At 44.7% G+C, this 27,946-nt stretch overlaps 1 protein-coding gene across 3 annotated transcripts in view; it reads left to right on the forward strand.

Moving 5' to 3' along the window:
- Positions 1 to 27,946, forward strand: part of atp8b5a (ATPase phospholipid transporting 8B5a) — a 190,888-nt gene that overhangs the window by 130,096 nt on the left and 32,846 nt on the right. For all 3 annotated transcript variants that reach the window (XR_014619436.1, XM_084309315.1, XM_084309316.1), the window contains exons 6-12: positions 7,698 to 7,759; positions 15,898 to 15,970; positions 20,384 to 20,454; positions 20,878 to 20,960; positions 24,733 to 24,891; positions 25,750 to 25,838; positions 26,611 to 26,816. Coding sequence is in view for 2 of the 3 variants with exons in the window: in XM_084309315.1 (XP_084165441.1) it covers positions 7,698 to 7,759; positions 15,898 to 15,970; positions 20,384 to 20,454; positions 20,878 to 20,960; positions 24,733 to 24,891; positions 25,750 to 25,838; positions 26,611 to 26,816 (743 nt within the window). In the remaining variant the exon portion in view is untranslated. The remainder of the gene's footprint in view (positions 1 to 7,697; positions 7,760 to 15,897; positions 15,971 to 20,383; positions 20,455 to 20,877; positions 20,961 to 24,732; positions 24,892 to 25,749; positions 25,839 to 26,610; positions 26,817 to 27,946) is intronic.

The following is a 27,946-nucleotide window of genomic DNA, read 5'->3' on the forward strand; positions in this document are numbered from 1 at the left end:
GAGAGGGAGAGTAAAGTACAGAAAAAAAGGTACTGTTGGGTACCAGTATCGATTCCCAGGTAAAAAGAAACATTTTCAGGCTCTGTGTCCCGAAAAGGCCCACCGCGTAGGCCAGATGCAAGCCGCATTTTACAATAAACCTCTGTGGGGCTACTTAAAAAAAAAGATTATAATCGCAAATTTAATCGCAATCGCAATATCTGTCCGAAAAATCGCAATTAGATTATTTCCCAAAATCGTGCAGCCCTAGCCTCAAGGTACCGCAGACGTGGGTCCTCAATCGTAGGAGCCTGTCGGAGCGGGCCACAGAATTATATAAATTATCTATGTATAATTTGTAGCCCTCGCCCGCCAACCTAGGAGTCCTACAACTGTGTCCTTGAGGTTCCCCGCGTCCCCACAATATGGCTGCATTGCAAAGCATTAACCAGTGCCCAAGTCACAGAGGATATATGACTTGATGCCATATTTGGTCGGCTTCTGGGGGTTGTAAACCCTGAAGGCTAAGCATCCACGCCAGGCCAGCATTCCCACGTCTATACTGATGTTCCGGTTCGGTTGAAACAACTCCTGGAAGCGCGACAAGAGGTGGTCTAGGACAGGGCGTACTTTTTTTTTTTTTTTATATATTTTTTTATTATTGCAAAACAAAAAATTATTAAAAGTCAGTACTCAACACACAATGCATAATGAAACTTTCAGTAAAGGTGGTTATAATATATGCAAATACAGAAACAGGATAAAACAAAAATAGTCTATAATAACATTTTAGCCGTATACAGTGTATATCCAGCGAAATTACAATTATATAAATGTTAGTATATAATATACCCCTAATACCTATTTTCTAAAACCCTACACACATATGCTCCAGCTCAAACCCCCCCCTCCCAGACCCCCTCTTGGATAGTACCTCCATTATCCCTCACTCCTAACCAGACACCACCATTATAAGCTAGCTTTTATTCTCTCCACCACTTCTAACCACATTGACATTTTGGATTCATTGAGCCCCAGAATTCTTGCTGTAGATATTTCTTGATATATCACATCAAGATATGTAAGAAACCACACTTTTCGGCACATTTTTTCCGGTTGAAACCAACGTGATGCGATCAGTTTTTTAGCTACTGTGATACCCGATAAAACCAATCTTTTTAGTTGTGGATTCACTGCAAACTCAAAAACATCATTCAATAGTAATACCGCGGGGTGTACAGGTATATTCCAAAATACGAGTGTTGATAATTGTTGGGACACATCTTTCCAGAATGCCTTAACTGGTGGGCAGTCCCAATACATGTGCATAAATGTTCCTTCATCCCCATTTGTACATTGGGAGCATTTGGAGTCTTGTATAAGCCCCATTTTGCACAGCCTTATAGGAGTCAAGTATGTCCTGTGAATATAGACAGGGCGTACTTTGTACAGTTTGTCACTGGCATCAATCTCCTGGTTGTCGTTGAAGTGCAAGAGAAATGGGGCGCAAAGAAAATGGGATCAGTCGACCAATACATCTGCATCTCTGGCTTCCGATTGATCCCTGTCAGGAATAATAGTCCAAAGAACCTCCGTAGCTCCTCAACAGTGACAGGCTTCCACCAACGTAGCCTGCTACTCACCCGGCCGGGATCGATGAGGGCAATGGTCTGTTCGGCGTACAGGTTGGTTTGATGTGCGATCTGACCACGGAACTCTTCTGTGAGAAACAGACCCAAGAAGTCAACGGGCGGTCTGATCTGCAGTGGTCCTGGTGTGGCTTCGAAATCGATGTTGGTTGGTACCCAATTATCACGGTGCCAGCTCTCCTGGCTCCCACTAGGAGCTGACCTGCTTCTCCGGCCTCTTCCCCGTCCCCGGCCTCGACCTGTAAATTATGCAAATATTACAATAACTAACTAGTCTACCATGTACACCCTATACTGTAGACACACATTCCTATAATAAATAGTTAGAAATGTTGTGTGTGAGTGAATGAGTCAGTGTGAGAGAGTGAGGCCTAACTTACCCCTCTGCCTAGAAGGCGATGCGTCGTCCACCGTCACATCTGACTCCGAGTCGGAATCTGGCTCTGCAATAACAAAAGGCACGGTCAGCTTTGTCACCTAATGCATTTACAGTTATATCCTACATACAATGTAGGATGGTTACACACCATATCTACAAACAGTAAACACAATTGTTGTGTTCTCACCTAAAATGGGCGGAGTGATAGGCCTTGCAGCGGCTCTGGCAGCCACATCCTCATCAGACTCCATGTCAGACTCCGCGGCCACATGCTCGTCGGACTCTGTGTCCGAGGCTGCAATAAAACAGTCACAGTCAGCTTTATTGTCACTAATACATATGCAATATATATATTTACTGTAAATATATTCTAATGCACAAACTGAATGAGAGAGAGAGAGAGACAAAGGGGAAGGGAGAGAGATGAAGAGGGAGAGAGATAGTGATTAGATAGACAGTGAGATAGACAGTGATTAGCTCCATGTTCCAGCTTTGACCTGCCACATCAAACAGATAACCTATTTTGTCAAAGAAAATAACTCTACGACAAGATGCATTGCAATGCATGCTATATACAATGAAATGCATAATGCTAAACTGTAGTGTCAAGACACTCATCTCCCCTATACACGCACACACACACACACACACACGGTAAGACAGGTCAGTGCTAGGTCAGTCTTTTATCGTGATCAAAGGACCACACCTCCCCCCTAACAAGTTACATTGGGCGCCGAGGATCAAAGAATCTGGCCCAAGTAGCAAAATACAAAGAAAATGAATGAAATTTTATCTATAGATATATTAGTTAGATAAGTGCATGAATTTAGGCATGCATGCTCATCTGCTCTGAAAACATATCACCGCAACGACTGTGTCCTTGATGTTGTACATTAGAACATATTTACATATCGGCTTTAGTTTACACAATTACTGGAAAGTTGCATTACCTTGATCACGACGCCGGTGATTGCCAGGCCAGACACCACCTTCCGATGCATGATAAACTATAATAAATGGAAGAATAACGTTAGTTAGTTGGCGAACTAACGTATTTGACAGTATACAATACTAATATCCAATATAGACAGTAGCTCAAACGCTCAGCATACATCGCTGTACCGCGGCGCGCACACAGGCTAGCTTGAACGCACATGCACAATCTACAAACATTTACAACACACACATGTGCTAATTTATGATTGAATTGATAGGTATCTTTACCTGGACTCGGAACCCAGTCCTCCTCCATGTCCATGTCAGATGTCGTCGGATGTGCCGGGGAAATAATCGGCCTGAACAGCGCGCTTCCTCGTGCTTCGGCGGGGCAACACGCTCCTAGCAGACGCGCTAGGCCAGCGAGGGGCGCACGGGTCTCTATTATAGGAAAATCGAATAAAAGCAAAAACGACCAAAACCCGACTATACTCGTGGTTGGCACTGAATGGGTTAAGTATTATGAGTACACAAACTTAATAATACTCGAGTAAAGTACAAATCGCCAAAAACAGTACTTAAGTATTGTAACGAAGTACAATCAAGTACTGCTTTTCTGATAACTACTTTACTGCATGTAATAGAAACAGAGGTGTTTAGCAGGCTGTGATGTACAGGCATACAGACAGAGGTGTTTAGCAGGCTGTGACGTACAGGCGTAGAGACAGGTGTTTAGCAGGCTGTGACGTACAGGCGTAGAAATGGAGGTGTTTAGCTGGCTGTGACATACAGGCGTAGAGACAGAGGTGTTTAGCAGGCTGTAACGTACAGCTGTAGAGACAGAGGTGTTTAGCTGGCTGTGACGTACAGGTGTAGAGACAGAGGTGTTTAGCAGGCTGTAACGTACAGCTGTGATGTACAGGCGTAGAGACAGGTGTTTAGCAGGCTGTGATGTACAGGCGTAGAGACAGGTGTTTAGCAGGCTGATCCATTGGTTTTACTGAATAGTATAGACTTCGACCATCTTTTCTAAAAACTATTATTTCAGAAACTTGGCTCGCTACTAACCCTCTGAAAATTACATTTCAAACCAGAAACTGTTTTATGCAGTGTTTTATCGGTTTTAATCGTGCTCTCTCGCAATGGATTAAAGGAGACCTTTGCGAATATGAATATTCCGGCCACAAGCAGCCGTGTATTGTACACTTGAGAGACTGAGTTCACCTGGCACACTTAACCACAACACTTACCTGTTGTTAGCCTGAAGCTAGGCTATTCGGGCTTGGTCATGGTGGCCCCGGCTGAACTGTCATGCCTCAAGTCTGAGCTTCTTTCCCTGGAGAAGCACATCCATGAACTCCTGCACCGGCAGTCCCAGACTATCTCCCGTCTCCGGCTGGCCAGCGTGGAGTTGACCGATGACGCCTCCTGCCTCGGAGTCAGCAATCGGTGACGACTCCGAGATTCCCTCCACCTCCTGGACTATGGTGTTGAGAAGCAGGAAAAAGCTATCCATGCCTCTTTTTCCGGATCCACTGAGCAAAAAGGATAGCGAAATGCCCAAACTTTTCAACCACTTCGAACCACTTCAGAGAATGGACGATGGCAAAGTTGGACCGTCGATGCCTGCAGTCTCCCCCTCTCGGCTCCAGTTTGGGTCATCCTCCTGGGCATCGGTTGTGAGGAATGACCATGCTGGTTCTGGTCTATCCTCCTGTAGGAAGCGCTCTTCTCCTGGCAGCACTACTTCCAACTCCCCAGCCGCCTCCCCCTCCGGCAAGCGCCCCCCTGAGTGGACTCACCGCCGGCTTCTTCCACCTCTCCCAGCCCCACTCTTCCACCTCTCCCAGCCCCATTCTTCCACCTCTCCCAGCCCCACTCTTCCACCTGCTGCTCCAACCGCTAGCATCATGCTAGTCGCCTCCTATTCCCACCTCCAGAGTGTATCATCATAGGTGACTCAATTGTTAGATCCGTCGCTGTCCCAAATAGCATTACATACTCTTTCTCAGGTGCAATCATCATCATCGACCTTCACCCGGCTGCCCACAACGTGATTGTTGATGTGGGTACAAACAACATCAAGTGTAGACAATCAGTCAAGCTTCATGATGACTACGAACAACTGGCAGCGATGATCGAGAGCATTGGAAACATTTGCATATTTTCATGTTTAATCCCCACCCTATTCCAAAATGAAATAAAATTGGTTAATGTAATCATAGCCACACAATTTCTTTAGCCCATGTTCAGCTGCCGACCAGTGGCTAAAGAAATTGTGTGGCTATGATTACATTAACCAATTTTATTTCATTTTGGAATAGGGTTGATCTATGTAAAATATATATATATATATATATATATATATATATATATATATATATATATATATATATAAAATATATAAATATATAAAATATATTATAAATATATAAAATAAAATAAATAATCTGCATCCCAACCAGAAGGGAATTGCAGTCCTGGCCTCAAATGTTCCCGTCACTTAGGTAGCCAAACGCTAGCAGGAAATGTGCAGCACACTATACAGCCTCTCCCACACAATTGACTATTTACATTGCACACTCCTGAATCCCCCTCTCCTTCTCCTGTGCCATCTCTGGTATCATCTTTGGCTAACTGTAGCGCTAGCCCCTCCGATTGCCCCTACCATTGTTCTTACTGCTCTAACAGCAATAGCATCCCTGTAGTTATTAAGCCCAGACCACACATCACCCCATTCTCTGTCTATCGCCCTTCTACTGGGTTAAATACTTAGTGAGTTGAAGATCATCCCAGGAAGCTGGTGAATCTAAATCAAAAGGCAGACTAACCAAATTCAGATTACCTACTGTATATATTTAACCCCATTCTCTGTAAGATAGTAGGATGTTTGGTATCAATGGATTGCTTGCAGGATACTTCTGATACCTGGGATACAAACAGGTTTATGTTTATTCATCTCCCAGATATGAAGGGATTTACACAGCATGCCGTCATGTTTATTGTTGATCAACATGTTCCCATGAGCCATGTGAGAGGCTGAGGCTGTGCAGATACAGTAGTTTACATGCCACAGCAACCCGATTACTATGGGAGTAAACCAGGGCCCTCATTCATCAGCGTGATTTACGCACAGATATGTGCTTATGCTGTGCGTACGACCATTTCTAAGCAAAGAGTGGGATTCATCAATTTCAACTTGAACTTGACTTCGTGCTTATGTGTACGCACAGCTCGGAGCACACTTAGCTGACGCCCAGTGGTAGAATATATTATTACAACAAGGAAATGAGCTTCTGTGCATTAGTTTCAACACTGGCATGTCCTGTATGAACCGTAATTCATTATAGTTCATTGTAAAATAGCAACAGTAGTGTAATTATGGTCAAAACCCTATAAATAGCATTCGGAATAATAGATATTTCTCTCAGAATGAATGCAGCATGGTTTATATAGCGTTATCGGAATATACGGGGTGTACTGACTGACTGCGCTCCGCGTAGCTCAACTCGTTATTATTTTGCGCACAGACCGCAGAAACACGGGAACGTTTTGATTATATTTAAAAGGCTTTACGTTAAACGAAACAAGTGGAATTTCGAAGCTGTAAGCAGAATACAAGTCATATGAACACCCACGATATAGTGTTCTTCCCCCTTTTTACTGTATAAGAAAGAATAAAAAACGCATTGCAATGACACCAGATAGTGGACAGACTATGTAAATATGATGATGGGATTCAAGTTCGCGTTTTTGTTGACATGCTGTCAGAGTATGATATCTTAATCAAACATTCTAGAACATTTGTCGTCACAGATCATGTCATAATAGAACATATAGGCTACATGGCATGGTCCATCGTGATATTGTGTAGACTGTTATTACTGTACCGGTACCACCCATTGTGACAACAGCCTTGTGAGTCCCGCACACAAACATGATGGAATTCAAGTTCATGTATTGAAAGGCAGGCTACACATGGCGTATAGGCTACATCATACAGTGAGATTCATTGTTCTTGTATATGCTCTCGTATTATTGTTTATATAGGCTACCCAATACTGACATCAAAATAGATTGTAAGCCTCTAGAAATCATATGCAGCAGGTAGAAAATTGACGGAAAATCCGTCGCGATTTGGAATAAAATTGAGGAGAACTTTAATCCCTGGGTATTAATCAAACAAAACGGGAAAAGGCAGTCATATTCCAGCACGGTCTTTATTAGTGTTTGCGCTGCCCAGGCAGCAATGGTTAATAGATATCATATCCGACATCACCGTACACTGTGTACACGTCTGTCAGCCTGTCACATAACACGCTTCCCTCGGCTTAGTCCATTTTTCCACATTTCATGGGGGTATTCCATTACCGTATATGGTTAATCGGGGCGGTTCTGGTATGCAAATACTTAAAACAGTGCACGAGCTCAAACGTATTATCAAAGTCATATTCATCATGACAGGTGTGCGTAGAGCCTGCGTACGCACGTGTGGTGAATCCCGTTTATTTTGTGCGTGCACTGATTCTAAATTCTGTGCTTACGTGTGGAAATAGAAGATTTTCCACGTCACGTTGATGAATGAGGGCCCAGGTATTTTAAGCATGTTTCTTATAATTGGAATACAAACGTACCTGGGTTATTGTAGCTGGGTTATGACAACATGCATCTCTCTCTCTCTCTCTCTCTCTCTCGCTCTCTCTCTCTCTCTCTCTCTCTCTCTCTGTGTGTGTGTGCATTCTTCATCCTTCTAGAATCGCCACAGAAGTGACAACCAAGTGAACAACCGTAAAGTACAAGTCCTTATTGATGGAAAGTAAGTTTGTGTGTGTGTGTATGTATATATGTATGTGTGTGTGTATATATACGTAAATATATGTATGTTTGTGTGTGTACATATGTATACATGTGTGTGTGTCTGTTATAGGTTACTCACACAAAATAGGTTATAGGCTTATAGGTTACTCACACAAAAATACCCCCACCCACCACTACCACTAAACACACACACACACACACACACACACACACAAAAGCGCACACACCCACACACAAAAGCGCACACACCCACACACTGTCTGGCCCGGTGGCACCAGACTCACAGTCGCAGGAAGCAGCTGCAGGGTGACAGGAATCTCTTGTTTGTTTTCCTGTTTACCTGACGTCTGCTATTCTAAATATGCCAGGACTTTTGGATTTTGGGTTTCATTGCCATGGAGGTTCTATTCCACCTGGAATAAGAGCTTAAACAAGCATCAAAGTGGCACAAAAGCACCGGCGTGTTCTCTGTGTGGGAATAAATTCTATTGTATTAAAGTGTTAAGAGAAAACGGTACGATACAAAGTGCTGCCTGAACGGCTGTGTGACTTTAGATTGTGTGTAACTAGAGATGGAGGAGTGGAAATAATAAAAATGCTGCGAGGCCCCCCTTCCCGCAAGGCCCTTTTTCATCACAGACCTAAAATCTAGTTTTGCTTATATGCTTATATATTTCACATTAGACACGTTTGTAGAATGTGTCTGACTTGTTCCGGGCTCTGCAGATATACTATTGGAGCTCTGTGGCTCTGCAGATACACTATTGGAGCTCTGCGGCTCTGCAGCAGATATACTATTGGTTTCAACGAGGGGAGGGGTTACAGGTAAGGTACAGTCGGCCGGCGTGCGTCTGACTATTTCCACGGGAGCGCGTGCAGCATTGGAGGTTATGCCAGCCAAGACGAAGAGGACGGTCGTTCGGCAGATGGACTGAAGATGAAAGTTGTTGCATGTTAGAAAGTTCAGTCAGGCTAGCCATGTCGGCTTAGCTAAAGGCAGGGACAGCTAGTTAGCTTTAGCTACGTTATCGAGTGCTAACGTGTGGTCCAGTCGGGCTAGCCATGTCGGCTAGTAGCTTAGCTAAAGGCTAACTAGCGTTAGCTACGTTATCGAGTGCTAACGTGTGGTTCAGTCGGGCTAGCCATGTCGGCTAGTAGCTTAGCTAAAGGCTAACTAGCGTTAGCTAACGCTAGCTAACTAGCGTTAGCTACGTCAGTGAGTGCTAACGTGTGGTTCAGTCGGGGTAGCCATGTCGGCTAGTAGCTTAGCTAAAGGCTAACTAGCGTTAGCTAACGCTAGCTAACTAGCGTTAGCTACGTTATCTAGTGCTAACGTGTGGTTCAGTCGGGCTAGCCATGTCGGCTAGTAGCTTAGCTAAAGGCTAACTAGCGTTAGCTACGTTATCGAGTGCTAACGTGTGGCAGATAAACTAGGACTCCCAAGTTCATCCCAACGGGGGGACAATCTCGCACAGGGCCTCGCATTTCTCCCAGGCGGCACTGAGTACAGTCATAGTACTAGCTCATTTGATAGTCACTATCTCTTGTCCAACATGTAAACAATTGTTACGTTTTTCATGTATACGTTCGCGTGTTATCCCGTGGTGAATATTGTATAGTTTCAGAGTGATCCGGGCGAATGCCTGGAAGCTGCGTTATGGAGCGCTATGTGCATTTTGCGAAAGTCTTTCGCGTTCCTCGCTTGGACACGATATTATTTCCAAATCAAAGGTATATAATAGGTATTATGTAGGGCGGCTAAGTAGCGCAGTGGGCAAGGCGCTTGCCACTAATGCAGGATATGCTGGGTTCGAGCCCAGCTCTCGGCGTTGCTTCCAGCTTGGCTGGTCGTTCATACTAATACAATTGGCAGTATTAGGGGGTGGGAAAGCCGTGGGTGGGGATGGGACGTTGTGGACAGGTCGGTTGGTGCGCCTGTACAGCAGAATCAGGAAGCAACGGGGGCAGCGTGAGCCTCCCACGCGTTACTCCTCGCCGCTGAGAGATCGCGCTGTACAGGTGAAAAGATGCGACAGCTGCCTCCTCGTGTACCGGAGGGGACACGTGATGCAAGGCTTGGTCCACATTGCAGCCGACCAGTTGCATGGTCTAACAACGTTCGAGACAGGGGAGGGTAGAATTGGATAATACGAAATTGGGATGGGAGAAAAATAGAAAATGGGGGAAAAAGTAGACCAAAAAAATATATATAATAGGTATTATGTTTCATCATGAAGGCATCAAATGGGGGTGGGTCGTTTTGTGAAGCTCTGATTAGGGATGTCCCGATCCGATCACGTGATCGGGATCGGGGGCAGATCACATGATTTTCAGAAGATCGGATCGGGGGGGGAAATCAAGAGTTAAATTTTATTCAACAAACATGACCATGTTCACATCTTAAACTCATACTGAGGCCTTAGTTTTGGTTTTAAATTACATATCATCATTCATTTATTTATTGTCGCACAGAAGACAGAAGAAGAAGAATTTGCCAAAACAAACGCATTTCCTTTGATTTACACCGTCGCACGACAGTGACGTATGCCGAAAATAGCAGACCTCACAACGCGTCGCTCGCGCAACACCGGCAGGTCCACCTGATGACTCGGAGCAGCTAGACAAAATGTCAGAATTTTGGAAGCATTTTAAAATTTAAACCGAAGCCAGTCCAATTGCCAGTTGCAATGTTTGCAAGGCGGACGTTCCGCGTGGAGGAAAGAACAGAGCTGCGTTCAACACGACCAATCTAATACGTCACGTTATGTTGACTAGAGCGAGCAAAGGAATGGGGGATGCGGCTGGTACTTTGCCAAACAGCTGTGTTGATTGCAATGCCTCGCTTGAATGAAGTTAACGTTCACCTGGATAACGTCAACATTCAGAGGATTATTGTCTGCGTTTCAGACCAAAATGGAGCAAATCATTACGTAAGTCGAACACTGTGAATGTATACTAATGTGCAAACAGATTGAAACTTTGAATATTTCTCGTATGAAGCACATTCTCAGGGGCTCAGGGTGAATGTAATGTGAGCCGCTGCGCTCGACTGTCTCGCTTCGCCAGTTTCTGGCAAAAATGTGTCAAATTGGTTACTAATGTGAAAGATCGGTTCGGGAAAGATCGGTATCGGCTCATACTCAAAATCACATGATCGGATTGGGAGCAAAAAAATGCGATCGGGACATCCCTAGCTCTGATCGTCATCAACGGCATACGTTTTGAATACTACATACGCTGATCGTTGCGATCGATGTGAAATCATTGTATGATCAAAGTAGGATTGATGTCATATAGTCCTTACCTTTGATAGGAGGTATTGCAAAAAGAATATTCCAATTGTCTGATCGCGATTTCCAGTATTGATGTCCATCGGGTCCCTGACATGAAATGGCACAAAATATGCATCAAGTGTGTTCCACGCGTTCCAAGTTGCTCGAATGAAGCGTTTCACTTGCCTGGGTCTAAATTCTCCACCCGGACCATATTAAATGTAACACACAGTGTGAAATAAGGTTTCAAAGGGTAGGCGATACTGCCACCTAGCAGGATTCGGCCGGCATTGCACTTTCAGGGTCTCAGAATGAGTTCCAATGGTAACACCAAGGTCTGTGAGAGTGTATAGAGAATATAAAAAATCGAAAAAACTATGAAAACCAGAGAAATCTCGGGTTTTGGCTTTCAAACGCTGGCGAGATTGTTCGCGCAGAAAGTGTTAAGCTGGTCCGTATCCGCTTACATTATTTTGTGGTAAGCTAGGCTAGCTTGCCAGATAGCTTTCTATTGAACGCACAGAGAGGAAATTCATATCCATCTTATTATTCATTCTCTGGAGAAGATGGTAAGCACATTTTCCACAATGTTGGCGTGTTCCTTTACTCCCAAGGTTCATATAAGGAATCATACCGTTCAGGGCATGTGTGGTCGTCATTCTCCCAGTCTGCATGTCGGAGAGATGAGAAAGGTAAACACAGTCCACCACATACTTTTCAAGTTATGAGGTATTTAGTGTCAAAAGAAGTAATGTGAGTAGATTCCCTGTTGTTCAAGTCAAGTCAAGAGTCAAGTCAAGTCAAGTCAAGTCAAGAGTTTTATTTGTCACGGCATACGGATATACAATGAAATGCGGGTGGTCTTGCCCGCAACGATGTGCAATTGGTACAACATATAACATATAATAGAATCCAATACAAAAAATTTGTGCAATAAAATTGTGCAATAACAGGTAGCAGGTAACAATAAATTTGTGCAATGACGGGTAACAGTTGACAGTTAACAGTAGTAGTAATAGTAGTGCAATACACTGTTACTGTTGCTAATACTAATTTAAAGTGGCCTTTCCTTTTGGCAATAAGTGAGGGTGCGTGCGGCCTGAGTGTGTGCCCGCTCATGCTAAAGTGTTACAGTGGTACTCAATGTTCATTGTTCAGGACTCTGATGGCCTGGGGGAAGAAGCTGAGCCTAAGCCGCTCTGTCCTAGTAGCTGGGGTTCGCAGGCGTCTGCCTGACCTCAGCAGCTGGAACAGGCTGTTATTGGGGTGGTGAGGGTCTTTCATTATCCTGCAGGCTCTGGATTTGCACCTCTTGTTGTATAGAACCTGCAGGGGAGGTAGTGCAATACCCGTGGTACGTTCGGCTGAGCGCACCACTCTCTGTAGGGCCTTCTTGTCTTGTGCCGTGCCGTTTCCATACCAGGCAGTGATGTTTCCGGTCAAGATGCTCTCTACAGCTCCTGAGTAGAAGGACTGGAGTATCTTCCCCGAACTTCCTTAACTGTCTCAGGTGGTAGAGGCGCTGTTTCGCCTTCCTTACTACTGTGTCTATGTGTGTTGACCATGTCAGATCCTCTGAGATGTGGACCCCCAGGTACTTAAAGCTGCTCACCCTGTCCACGGTAGCCCCGTTAATCATCAGTGGTGTGTGTGTCTCCTGCTGTCCTCTCCTATAATCCACGATCAGCTCCTTGGTTTTACCAATGTTCAGGAGCAGGCTGTTGTCCTGGCACCAGCGTTCCAGTACCTCAACCTCCTCCCGGTAGGCCTTCTCGTCGTTGTCCGAGATCAGCCCCACCACCACCGTGTCGTCGGCGAACTTCACTATGGAGTTGGAGCTGAACTTGGCCACACAGTCGTGTGTGTAGAGTGAGTACAGCAGGGGGCTTAGAACACAGCCCTGGGGGGACCCGATGCTCAGGGTGATGGTGTTGGAGGTCTGACCCCCCACCCTGACCGCCTGGGGTCTTTCACTCAGAAAGTCCAGTACCCAGGCGCTCAGGGCGGAGCTCAGACCTAGCTCGATCAGCTTGTCCACCAGTCTGGTGGGGACTATGGTGTTGAACGCTGAGCTGTAGTCAATGAACAACAGTCTTACATAGCCCCCCTTCTGACGGTCAAGGTGGGAGAGGGTGCTGTGCAGTACCTGGGAGACCGCGTCGTCAGTGGACCTGTTTGTCCTGTATGCAAATTGCATAGGGTCCATATCACTGGGGAGGGAGGCACAAATGTGGTCCTTGACCAGCCTCTCAAAACATTTCATGACCACAGAGGTGAGTGCCACCGGTCTGTAGTCATTTGTACATGTTGGGGAGGGTTTCTTCGGTACAGGGATGATGGTAGACATCTTGAAGCAGGCAGGGACCACCGACTCCGCCAGGGATTGATTGAATATGGCGGTGAACACCGGGGCCAGCTGGTTGGCACAGGACTTAAGTATGCGTCCTGTTATTCCATCTGGGCCAGCAGCCTTCCTGGTGTTCACCTGCATAAATGCTCTTCTCACACTGTGTACCGTCAATGAGAGAGCGTCCCCGCCCCCCCGCGGATGCCCCCCCCCCTCCACAACAGCCGGCGCACCAGTGACGTCACTAGCCGTTGGGCTAGCAGTGCCACTGTTTGCACCAAACCGAGCGTAAAAGGTGTTGAGCTTGTCCGCAAGGGAGGCGTCGTCGCTCCCCATTGAGGGGGCGCTGACTTTGTAGTCAGTTATAGCCCTCAGTCCTTGCCATAATCCTCTTGTGTCATTCTGTGCCATTTGTGCCTCCATCTTGTCGGCATACGTCCTCTTAGCAAGTTTGACAGCCTTGCGCAGAGTGTAGACTGTTGTCTTGTACTCTTCCATGTTTCCTGACTCTCTGCCCCGGTTATAAGCAGTGGTGCGAGAGTTCAGGGCTGCTCTGATGGTACTGTCCACCCATGGTTTCTGGTTTGGGAACACCCTCGCCTTCTTTGTGGGGACGATAGTATCAGCCAGTGTTGCTATGAATGACACTACAGCGTCTGTGAAATCGCTGACGTCACTATTACTCCTCCTGAACATTCCCCAGTCGGCGTCATCCAGTGCGTCTTGAAACGTGGCCTCTGATTGGTCGTCCCATTTTTTTACCTCACGTGACGCCGTCGTGTCTGTTTATACGCTGGGACCAAAAAGATGGCGGCATGATCCGATGTGTTTGTTGCTCCCGCTAATGGTGGAGCCGGTACAGCCTTGTATCCGGCTCTAAACGGGGTGTAGCAGTGGTCGAGTGTATTTCCTCCCCTTGTGGAGCAGACGATGTGTTGTTGTTGTTGTTAAAAATGAACACATCAACATTGACAATCCAACTATTCACACATTGGCAGATGATAACCAATGACAAATGTTGTGCACATGCAGTTTACTATGCAGTCCAAGAGGTTGGCACTGTGTTAGACGAACGATACCACTTATACTGGACCGCCAGAGATGTACCCTTTGCTGGATGTGTTGCACACAGTCTTTAAGTCGCTTTGGATAAAGGTCTCAGCAGAATTACTAAATGTTAAATGTCGATACGTGTTGGTCGCTGCTTTCAAACTATGCAGCCACTGCAGGAAAGGCAGCAGCGGGGAGTTCACAGAGGGTTCGCTTGTATTGGAATGACCTCTGGTTCAGAAGGACTGTACTTACTGTACACAACATTTCCTGACTCTTCAGATGAAAGGAAAAGGATACATTTCCTCAAAACCACACAAGCATGCACACACTCATGTGGATGATCACACACACACACACACACACACACACACACACACACACACACACACACACACACACACACACACACACACACACACAAACATACATGCACAATACCCATACTCACATTGTCTCTCTTCCCATACTTTCTCTGTCACACACACATACAAATACAGAAGAACACACACTTTCCCTCACTTTATCATGATTCCTCTTCCTCTTTTTCTTTTTCTCTCTCTCTCAACCACACACGTGCGCACACTAGGGCTGACCCCTATTAGTCGACTAATCGGTCGAAAGGAGCCGTAGTCGACTGGCCAACCTCTTAGTCGAATATATATATAAAAAATATATATATATTAATTAAATTAAATATATATATATATATATATTTTTTTTGTCGACCAATAGTCGACCAACGGCAAATTTTGGCCAATCATAGTCGACCATCCAAATCCTTAGTCGGGGACAGCCCTAGCGCGCGCACACACACACACACACACACACACACACACACACACACACGCTCTCAAAGAGTACCTACGGGAGGCTGCGATTCGAAACTGGCCCTGGTAAATGTCCGAACCCCCCCCCCCCCCCCCCCCCCACCCAACCTCCTCCAATGTACAGTTTCTTCCCCCTCAAATGTATATTCTCTTTTAGAATCTCTGCCTCTTAAACAGTACTGTATATTTGTATATCTTGTATGTCATAAATGTCATGATTAATTGAAAATGGGGGACCCTGATGTAAACAAGACGAAAGTCTTTCTCTGGTCTGCATCCCCTCAAACCCTGCCCCTTTTCTTGATCCTCCAATCACAGCTGTCGCTTACCGAGGAAGTCTGAGGTAAGCGACAGCTGTGATTGGAGGATCAAGAAAAGAGGGCAGGGTTTGAGACAGGTCCACTGTGTGTATTGAGCTGTACTGTATTGTACCCATTCTGCAATCTCTTAATAACGTTTTCAATCAATCAATCAATCAAACACACACACTTTCCCTCATGCTTCCTCTTCCTATTTTTTTTTCTCTCTCTCAACCACACACACACACACACACACACACACACACACACACACACACACACACACACACACACACACACACATGCATTAATCCATGTTTGTTTTCTGTGTGTATCAGACTAGGAAGTGAGAAATGGATGGACGTCCAAGTTGGAGACATCATCAAACTGGAGAACAACCAGTTTGTCACGGTGAGACTTCTGGAGCTATTATTGACTTACTGTGTGAACAGTAAACACATGTTGTTGCACCATAGGGGAGGTATTGGAAGTCCTTGACGTTACCTTTGTAAATAGTGTCATTGTTCATAGTGATAGTAATAAAATAGCCATGTCAAAAACGTACATGATCACAACCAGGGAGACGGTGCAATTCTCTGGACCACTGGACTTATAAGAAGAGGAGGCGTCAGTGTTGTCATACAAATGTTCAGAAATGGTTACTCCATAACCGCTGGGAGACAAATGGCATTGTAGGGGGTGGTGTTGAACTGACCCGCCATCCTATTTTAGTGCTGAAGAACTGACCCGCCTGTTAAGTTAACTTTGGTATTTGGTACTAGTACAGTTAATACGGTATCACTAACTGTTCTGTTAGTTAGCCTACTTCTACTGCAGCCTTTACGGTAATCTGGGCAGAGGGGAATGCGCCCTGTTGAAGCTGTTCACTTGTTTGACTGTGCGGAGGCTGTGGCCACTATGCTGTTGAGAGCGTGAAATAAACTGCAGTACAAATAAAACAGTTGTCTTATTTACAGACTATAGTGCTGAACTGACCACCATCCTATTTTAGTGTTGAACTGACCACCATCCTATTTTAGTGCTGAACTGACCGCCATCCTATTTTAGTGCTGAACTGACCCGCCATCCTATTTTAGTGCTGAACTGACCACCATCCTATTTTAGTGCTGAACTGACCACCATCCTATTTTAGTGCTGAACTGACCACCATCCTATTTTAGTGCTGAACTGACCCGCCATCCTATTTTAGTGCTGAACTGACCACCATCCTATTTTAGTGTTGAACTGACCACCATCCTATTTTAGTGCTGAACTGACCACCATCCTATTTTAGTGCTGAACTGACCACCATCCTATTTTAGTGCTGAACTGACCACCATCCTATTTTAGTGTTGAACTGACCACCATCCTATTTTAGTGTTGAACTGACCACCATCCTATTTTAGTGCTGAACTGACCCGCCATCCTATTTTAGTGTTGAACTGACCACCATCCTATTTTAGTGCTGAACTGACCTGCCATCCTATTTTAGTGCTGAACTGACCACCATCCTATTTTAGTGCTGAACTGACCACCATCCTATTTTAGTGTTGAACTGACCACCATCCTATTTTAGTGCTGAACTGACCACCATCCTATTTTAGTGCTGAACTGACCACCATCCTATTTTAGTGTTGAACTGACCACCATCCTATTTTAGTGCTGAACTGACCACCATCCTATTTTAGTGCTGAACTGACCACCATCCTATTTTAGTGCTGAACTGACCACCATCCTATTTTAGTGTTGAACTGACCACCATCCTATTTTAGTGCTGAACTGACCTGCCATCCTATTTTAGTGCTGAACTGACCACCATCCTATTTTAGTGCTGAACTGACCACCATCCTATTTTAGTGCTGAACTGACCACCATCCTATTTTAGTGCTGAACTGACCTGCCATCCTATTTTAGTGCTGAACTGACCGCCATCCTATTTTAGTGCTGAACTGACCACCATCCTATTTTAGTGCTGAACTGACCGCCATCCTATTTTAGTGCTGAACTGACCTGCCATCCTATTTTAGTGCTGAACTGACCACCATCCTATTTTAGTGCTGAACTGACCGCCATCCTATTTTAGTGCTGAACTGACCCGCCATCCTATTTTAGTGTTGAACTGACCGCCATCCTATTTTAGTGCTGAACTGACCCGCCATCCTATTTTAGTGCTGAACTGACCACCATCCTATTTTAGTGTTGAACTGACCACCATCCTATTTTAGTGCTGAACTGACCTGCCATCCTATTTTAGTGTTGAACTGACCACCATCCTATTTTAGTGCTGAACTGACCTGCCATCCTATTTTAGTGCTGAACTGACCACCATCCTATTTTAGTGCTGAACTGACCACCATCCTATTTTAGTGCTGAACTGACCACCATCCTATTTTAGTGTTGAACTGACCACCATCCTATTTTAGTGTTGAACTGACCACCATCCTATTTTAGTGTTGAACTGACCACCATCCTATTTTAGTGCTGAACTGACCACCATCCTATTTTAGTGCTGAACTGACCACCATCCTATTTTAGTGCTGAACTGACCACCATCCTATTTTAGTGCTGAACTGACCACCATCCTATTTTAGTGCTGAACTGACCACCATCCTATTTTAGTGCTGAACTGACCTGCCATCAGGGGTGTAAATTACTTGAGTAATTGTACTTTGTTACAATACTTAAGTACTGTTTTGGGGGATTTGTACTTTACTCGAGTATTATTAGGTTTGTATACTTGTACCTTTATTCCATTACATTTCAGAGAAAGAAATTTGTACTTTTTACACCTTACATTTAAAATGCAGACCTACAAAGTACAAAGTACAAATCTCGCAGGTCCAACCATTTTAATTAGTATATTTGTTTCTCTGGCCGAACTAACATTAACGTTGTTAATCCTGCGGCCGCACTTTATCTAAAAACAATCAATCAAATCCCCATCAATGGAAAATTAACCCACCCATACTAGGGCTGACCCATATTAGTCGAATAGTCGACTAATCGATCGAAAGGAGCCGTAGTCGACTGCCAACCTCTTAGTCGAATAAAAAGAAAAAAAAATGTATAATAAGAAATATATAAAATTTGTATCATTCTTTCCAAAAGAAAAGAGGCCTAGAAGCGTGGCTAACGCTAATGGCACGCATACCAGAGGCTAACTGCCTAAGAAAACAGGCACAGAGGCACTGAAAGAGGATTTCACCCGTCTAATGAACACACTAGACTAGACAAATATCAAGATGTATCCATCAGTGGACCAATTGCATGCTTTTGCAGAGGACAAGAAGCCTTCAGTCGCCTCCTTCAGACATTAAGCACCCCCACAGCTCAAATGGAATGATAAAAAATTAAATTAAAAATATTAAATTCTTTTTTTTTTCATTTTTTTTTCATAGTCGACTATCGGCTAATTTCGGCCAATCATAGTCGACTATCCAAATCCTTAGTCGGGGACAGCCCTAACCCATACCCATACTGATTGGTCCTTGTGGAAGACTAGAAAGCGGGGATATTTGATTAAACACCTGCTATCAGAAGAATAGACAGGTTTTTACTTTTACTCTTTAGTACTTAGTAGAAACTTTTTGACTTTTACTCAAGTGTGTTTTTAGCCAGATACTCTTTAGCCAGATACTTTTACTTGAGTAAGATTTCGAGACGGTACCCATACTTTCACTTAAAGGAAAACTCCAACGTTTTGGGAAATTAGCTTATTTGCCATCTACCCTGGAGTTAGACAAGAAGATAGATACCGTTTTCTTCTCTGTGCATGCAGTATGAATAGAAAGACGTTGGGAACTAGGCTAATGGAGGAACCTATTTCCAGTGACTGACGCTAAGCTAGGCTAACGGTGCGCGTCTTCCTACTCTTACTGCATGCACCGAGAAGAAAAGGGTATGTATCTTAACACTCCAACATTTTGGGAACCCTGGAGTTAGACAAGAAGATGCATACCTTTTTCTTCTCTGTGCATGCAGTAGGAGTAGGAAGACGTTTGGAACTAGGCTAATGGAGGAACCTACTTCCAGTGACTGATGCTAAGCTAGGCTAACTGTGTGTGTCTTCATACTCCTACTGCATGCACAGAGAAGAAAAAGGGTATGTATCTTCTTGTCTAACTCCAGGGTAGATGCCAAATAAGCTAATTTCCCAAAATGTTGGAGTTTTCCTTTAAGTATAATTTCTGGGTACTTTTTACACCCCTGCCCACCATTCTATTATAATTTTTGTGCTGAATAACTGACCCATCATCCTATTATAATATTTGTGCTGAAGAACTATTGCAGAGCCAGCAAGAAGCATTTGGCATCCTAGGTAAATATAAACGTTATAGAATGTAATTGTTGTTTATCAGCTTGATCTTACCTCTAAAGAATGTCTCTCTCCTATTTTAAGTGTCAAGCTGATAAACAACAACATTTTCCCACAACGTTTTAAGTTCATATTTACCTATGGTGCCGACACCTCTCACAGCTACTGTATATTCAGCACCAGTACGTTCAGATACAGATAGTACTCATGGCAGTTTGACATTTGGACAGTAACAAAATGGTTGTAGCGCGGTTGACATTTACAAAAACGAGACCATTTCTAAATGTAACCTATTCAATATCTACAGGCTACAGAGCATTCATAACAGTGTATTTCATATTCATTGTGAAGATATATCCATACGCTCCATCACGCCTGGGGAATGGTGTCCACGCCACCTGAAGCTGATGGTGCATCTCTTCACCTCCGTTGATTGCATTCGCACCACCTTTAAATGGATTTTTGTGTTGCATCTGAATGTACTGGAAGAATCTCTTCTCTGATTTCAGGCAGATCTACTCCTGCTGTCCAGCAGCGAGCCCCTCAACCTGGTGTACATAGAAACAGCTGAGCTGGATGGGTTAGTGTGTGTGTGTGTGTGTGTGTGTGTGTGTGTGTGTGTGTGTGTGTGTGTGTGTGTGTGTGTGTGTGTGTGTGTGTGTGTGTGTGTGTGTGTGTGTGTGTGTGTGTGTGGTGTGTGTGTGTGTGTGTGCGTGCGTGCGTGTGTGTGTGTGTGTGTGTGTGTGTGTGTGGTGTGTGGTGTGTGTGTGTGTGTGTGCGTGCGTGCGTGCGTGCGTGCGTGCGTGTACCTCAATAATTGCTCCCCCCTTCTCCTCATACTTTTTCTTCCTCCTCCTTCTTCTCCCCTCCTCCTTCTTCTCCCCTCCTTCTCTTCCCTCTCCTCCTTCTTTCCCCTCCTCCTCCTTCTACTCCTCCCCCTCCTCCCTCTCCTGCTCCTTCCCCTCCTCTTCCTCCCGCTCCCTCTCCTCCTTATCCTCCTCAGAGAGACCAACCTGAAGGTGAAGCAGGCTCTACCAGTCACAGGGGACATGGGAGGCAGCATTGAGAGCCTTGCTGCCTTCAATGGTGAGGCTGCTTCAGGAAATGACGCCTATGACAAGACCACAGTGGAATCTCTGTCTGTCTGCAACTTGTTGCAATACACAACATTAAAGGCCCAATCAGTGATCCAAACGTAAACGTTTTTGCACGACTGTCAATATGTAATAGGACAGGCACAAAGAAACTCCAGAGCTTGTTTCCATTGTGGTCCCATAAAGTGTGTGTGCAGAGGGCAGTGCATGGAAATGTGTGTGAATGTATGCCTGTGTGCAAAATAAAACATGGAACATAAAAACATTACATTACCTTCACACAAGAATACAGTAAAAGAACACTAAAATAACACTAAAATATCTAATACTAATATAACCGTAAAAATAACACTAAGAAAACCTAACACTAAGAAAACCCCTGGTGGAGTATCTATGAACTTCACTAACATTGGAGAAGTAGCCTGATTGGTAGTTTGGGACCTGTCCTGTTCTTAATCTTGCGCACCATGCACATTCTAATGTGTGAGACTCGATCTTCTACCCTGAGCCATCTAAGACCAGAGAAGTGCTCGGGAGGAGATGAGACCTGGGGTGGAGATTGTGGAGCAGAAATGTGAAGATAGTTTATTGTCAGATAGCAAGGTGCCAATTGTTCCTAGTTCGGCGCTAAGGACGTTTTCAACCAGCAATTTGTCCCGGTGTGAGAACAAGAGAGCAGAATCATCAGCAAACAAAAATAGATTACTGTTACATGCCGATTGCATGTCGTTCACTTTTCTTTTGAGTGTTTGTATTGAAGTCGCCAATCATGATTACCTCAGATTTACCAAAATCAGCTGAGCTTAGACAAGTATCTTCTAACAAATGTTTTTGTCAGGGGTCTGTAAAGAGCACCAATTAAAATAGGTTTTGATATAAGATTTCAATCCACACTGGCTCAGTGGGGATATGGTCCATATCAGTTCTAACATTAAAACAGATGTTTGATCTAACATGAATGCAGACCCCACCACCATTTATGTTCCTGTCTTTTCTAATAACAGTGTAATCTTCAATTTCGATCTCCGAGTCATTGATGGAGCTAAGACAGAATTCCAACCTTATTTGTGCAGAACATTAGCCTAATTTAATCTATTGTATTGGTGAGACTTCTTACATTTAAGTGGATAATGTGGAGACCTCTAGTTGAAAACAATGTCCTCTGGTACCAGGGTTGGAGTAGTAACTGGGGTATCTTCTCCGCTGTTAGCTCTGTAGCTATCTGGAGTGGCTTCCCCGCTGTTAGCTCTGCTGGAAACTATGCTGGGGTGACAGCCGACCGCTAACTGCTGGACTGGAGGCTACAATCACGGCCCTGTTAGCGGCCGGGTCCTGGAGCCACCTTTGGAGGCCCCTCCGCTGTTATCTCCACTGCTAGCTGGAGTAGTCCCACCGCTGTTAGCTCTTAGCTGGAGTAGTCCCACTACTGTTAGCTGGAGTAGTCCCACCACTGTTAGCTGGAGTAGTCCCACCACTGTTAGCTGGAGTAGTCCCACCACTGTTAGCTGGAGTAGTCCCACCACTGTTAGCTGGAGTAGTCCCACCACTGTTAGCTGGAGTAGACCCATCACTGCTAGCTGGAGTAGTCCCACCGCTGTTAGCTCCATTGTTAGCTGGAGTAGTCCCACTACTGTTAGCTGGAGTAGTCCCACCACTGTTAGCTGGAGTAGTCCCACCACTGTTAGCTGGAGTAGTCCCACCACTGTTAGCTGGAGTAGTCCCACCACTGTTAGCTGGAGTAGTCCCACTACTGTTAGCTGGAGTAGTCCCACCACTGTTAGCTGGAGTAGTCCCACCACTGTTAGCTGGAGTAGTCCCACCACTGTTAGCTGGAGTAGTCCCACCACTGTTAGCTGGAGTAGTCCCACCGCTGTTAGCTGGAGTAGTCCCACCACTGTTAGCTGGAGTAGTCCCACCACTGTTAGCTGGAGTAGACCCATCACTGCTAGCTGGAGTAGTCCCACCACTGTTAGCCGGAGTAGTCCCACCACTGTTAGCCGGAGTAGTCCCACCACTGTTAGCTGGAGTAGTCCCACCACTGTTAGCCGGAGTAGTCCCACCACTGTTAGCCGGAGTAGTCCCACCACTGTTAGCCGGAGTAGTCCCACCACTGTTAGCCGGAGTAGTCCCACCACTGTTAGCTGGAGTAGACCCATCACTGCTAGCTGGAGTAGACCCATCACTGCTAGCTGGAGTAGACCCATCACTGCTAGCTGGAGTAGACCCATCACTGCTAGCTGGAGTAGACCCATCACTGCTAGCTGGAGTAGTCCCATCACTGCTAGCTGGAGTAGACCCATCACTGCTAGCTGGAGTAGTCCCATCACTGCTAGCTGGAGTAGACCCATCACTGCTAGCTGGAGTAGTCCCACCACTGTTAGCCGGAGTAGTCCCACCACTGTTAGCTGGAGTAGTCCCACCACTGTTAGCCGGAGTAGTCCCACCACTGTTAGCCGGAGTAGTCCCACCACTGCTAGCTGGAGTAGACCCATCACTGCTAGCTGGAGTAGACCCACCACTGTTAGCTGGAGTAGTCCCACCACTGTTAGCCGGAGTAGTCCCACCACTGTTAGCCGGAGTAGTCCCACCACTGTTAGCTGGAGTAGACCCATCACTGCTAGCTGGAGTAGTCCCACCGCTGTTAGCTCCATTGTTAGCTGGAGTAGTCCCACTACTGTTAGCTGGAGTAGTCCCACCGGGGTCATCCCTATGTTCCCCGGGTCCTATGTTCCCAGATTGATTGTTGAACATTTTATAAATTTTTATTAATTATTAATGTCCGCCTTGTTTCGAACTGGTTATGCTTAGGCCCTCTTTCGAAGTTGGTTAAGGTTAGAGTTTGGAATCAGGGCTGGTGGTCTGACTATCTATCGCTACCGGGGAACATAGGACCCGGGGAACATAGACATGCTCCCGTCCCACCACTGTTAGCTGGAGTAGACCCACTGCTGTTAGCTAATAGCTCCATTGTTAGCTGGAGTAGCCCCACTGCTGTTAGCTAATAGCTCCATTGTTAGCTGGAGTAGCCCCACCTGCATCCAAAAAGGTACAGGTACATTTGCACTGTTAAATGTATCTGCTGTATTTTGTGGCTGTAAAATGTTTGTTTACATTGGTAATGTTTGTAAAATTGATCTCTATTCTATTTCAGAATTCCAAATATATTATTATAAATATAATTACAAATATTTTCCATCTACAGATCAAGAATGTAGGCCATATACCCCACAATGACATGGTAAAAAGGTGGATTGTTTTTAATCTAGGCCTACATTTTTGGGGGAATATTCTTAACCCTAGGATATAGGTCTCCTTTACTCCAGAGTCTACAGTCATTACTAATGCAAACAAACCTTTTACAGTCACAAAATACAGCAAATGCAATTAAAATAAATAATATTTACTTCTAGTGTTGTTTAGTCCTTCTATAAACACCTTATTCAATTCACTAGAGGATGAAAACTCTATTCCTAGCTTTTATTTTTGGTGTTAGGGCTACCCATTGGTTTATGTTTAGATTGCTGATTGGGGCTTTAAAATGTACATAAGAGCCAACGTGGGTTTCAGCCACTTCCTGAATTGAGTTAAATTGCAATTTCTTCTACATTGCTATGTTTGTACCATGACCGTCCCCAGGAAGATTGAGGTGAAGATGGAGGGATGGATGTTTTTATCCTTGCAATGTGTAATTCCTTTGCAAAGGGGAAAGAAAAGCGACTACCTGACAAAACACCTTACCCATTCCTCTCTTTCCTCTTCTTTAGGTGAGGTGCGCTGTGAGCCCCCCAACAATCGCCTGGACCGTTTCGCGGGAACACTAACTTCCGGCGGTCAGAAATACTCCTTAGACAATGAGAAGATCCTGCTCCGAGGGTGCACCCTGAGGAACACTGAGTGGTGCTTCGGACTGGTCCTGTTTGGAGGTGAGAAGAATGTTTCGCCACAGACACTGATTCAAGATCAGATGTATCTACATTAGTAGATTGATTTGTATAACTTCTGCCCTCTGCTGGTTGAAATAGAAACCACACATCAGTTCTGAATATACATACTACAAAATCATGGTAATGTTTTTTTTATTTTATTATTATCATCATTGTATATAGATTTTGCTTAAAGGTGATATAGATTAAAATGCAGACTACATTTTAGACCATTTAAAAAATTATAATAATAAAACATCCAGAGCTTTTAGAAAGGTGCAGAATAAAAATATTGCTTTTCCCAACAAGGAATTATGGATTCATGAATGTATCATTTTAAAAGCTTTGGCCTGTCCAAAATGTATGTTGTTATCTACATGTTGTGTTCATGTTGTTCATGTATCCCCTCCCTACTTCCAATTTCCCCATGTGGAATGCGCCTAATTGGATACACGTGCTGCTAGTTGACAGGTCCCTGTTTCTATGCTTCTATTTAAAAAAAGAAAATGGCAGCTTAATCAACTTTCTCCTTTTCAACCTAAAGTTGAACCTTGAAAATGTGTTTCTGGCAGCTACTATGAACTAGTTTGTATAAACTAGTTTGACAGTTTGATCTGAACTCAGTTCAATGGTACAGCGTACAATAATTCATTATTAAATAATTATTGTACCCTATCCCTATGTAATTTTATGTAAGCACACCATTGTTTTGGTCTGAAATTGAGCAACTTTTCACATACGCTACTATATAGCACCAGCGTTCCTCTCTCATAACGCACAACTAAACGTTGTTTCTATTAGTTCCTGGTTCAAACTGGTTCTTACTGGTTATAACTAGTGCTTATTGCTATTCTCCAGGACCAGAGACGAAGCTGATGCAGAACTGTGGGAAGACCACCTTCAAGAGGACCAGTATCGACCGTCTGATGAATGTTCTGGTCCTCTGTGTGAGTTCACCTCATCGCTCTCTCATTCACATGGGCTTTTGTCTGGCCTCAGTTGCAGAGCTGTCCCTAGTCTTTGGGGACCCTAGGCAAAACAGTGGGGGTCACTTCTGTTTTACCTTAAAGAAAGATCTCTGCAGCAGAGGGATACAGACGTTTCAACATGTTGCTGTTTGGTTGAAATTATGTTTGACATGATGACTAATGTTTCTGATTGCCTGACTAACCTCCCTATGACTGATTAAATAATTCCATTACATTTAGCAGTCATACTGAGATTTATTTTATCGTTTTATTAAATCTGCTCAGTATATTCTTACTGTATTTATTTCTGTATATTTTATTTCATTTCATTTTATCCTATTTTATTTTACTCTACTCTTATCCTAGGCAACTTGATTTGATTTGTGTTATTATTATAATTTGTGACCTGTCCTGTCTAAATGTTTAAATGTTGAGCGATTTGCAGTGTCTAATTTCCCACGGGATAATAAAAGTATTTCTATTCTATTCTATTCTATTCTATATTTTTCAAATATAATTCTGATTGGGAGGCCTATTAAGGAAGCCCTGGGATTGTCTCAAGAAGTCTTCTAATGTGCTTCCATCTGCCCTCCTCATACTTCCTCTCACCTATATGATGCAGTTTTGCTAACCAATCTTTGCTGATAGTTTACACCTTGCATATTTGTTTTTATGTCACTGTAGCCCCTTGTTGCCCTCTCTTTGATCCCTCGCCTTTGACCCTTGACCTTTGATATTTTTCTCTCTGCAGATCTTTGGTTTCCTGGCCTTCATGTGCACCATCTTGGCCATAGGGAATGGGATCTGGGAGCTGAACGAGGGCTCCCAGTTCAGCGTGTTCCTGCCCAGGCAGGAGGACTCAGGCACCGGCCTCTCCACCGGCCTCTCCGCCTTCCTCACCTTCTGGTCTTATGTCATCATCCTCAACACCGTAGTGCCCATTTCTCTCTATGTCAGGTATGTCTGAGGTGTGTCTGGTAAAAACAGCTTCTAAGAACACTGCCATAGGACTGTTCCACGTCGGCGTAAATATTTGATTCTTCATAAGAACAGGACAGAACACAATTCCGCCCAAATATCGGCCTGCATTTCTGTCCCAGTTCTTTTGAAGAGTGAAGATTAAGAAGGTCCGCTGCAGGGTTAGGTTCACAGAAACCCATGGGTCAAAGATCCACGTCTCAACAACGCGGTCCAGATTCAGTTGCCTTTAGTGTAGCTAGGAAACAAAGGCTTGAAGGCTGGCTGACGATTAGTCGTCAGAATAGAAAGTTGAGGTTGTTTCAAAGTCTCGGTTCTTTAGTAATCCAACACAGATAAATTCCGCTCAAATCTCCAGAGAATGATCAGTCCTTTTTGCACCAGGACTAGACTTGGGTGTGGGTTTGGTCAGTAGTGTGAACCTCTTGAGCGAAGGTGCAGGAGACAGTTGTGATGTCTCTGACCAAGGGGGCGTGCCACAGGGCAGTCCCTTCATTCATGTGGGTGTGATGGCATGTGTGTGATGTCCGGCAGCGTGGCCACATGAGTAGAGCTCCGGACTCATGATCGGAAGATCACCGGTTCGAGCCCCGGTCAAGGTCGTTATCGGAAAGTGGTGGTGTTGTCCAGCAGGGGGCACTCTGTCCTCTGGACTTGTCAGTAACAATGCCCCTGTTACGGGGATAGGGACACCGTACAGCTGCGAGTGCCGTCCTTCGGATGAGACGCTAAACCGAGGTCCACTCCTGACTGAATTTGGTCGTTAAAGAACCCTATCGCAAAGAGTAGGGGGTTCCCCGACGTTCCTGGCCAAATTCCGGGTCTCTGACATCAACGCCACCTAATCATCCCTCCCCCCTTAATTGGCTGATATCAATCAATGTCTCCTGAGCCGTTCAGCCGTTGTGTAGTGTGGTGTGTGCCTGGTGCCAGTGTATGGCAGCCATTGAGCCTGCGTAGCCCAAGGTTCGGTGCTACCAGTGGTGGTCTAGAAACGCACTATATAAATGTAATTCATTCATGGCTTCTTTGATCAGCGTGCGTCCATGGCGCTGGTGAATGGATTCCGTCCTGACAGCTGATGTAATCACTTCTAGCTTTGTCAAATA

This window comes from Notolepis coatsorum, assembly GCF_963971535.1.
Source record: "Notolepis coatsorum genome assembly, chromosome: 2".
Classification (NCBI taxonomy): Eukaryota; Metazoa; Chordata; class Actinopteri; order Aulopiformes; family Paralepididae; genus Notolepis; species Notolepis coatsorum.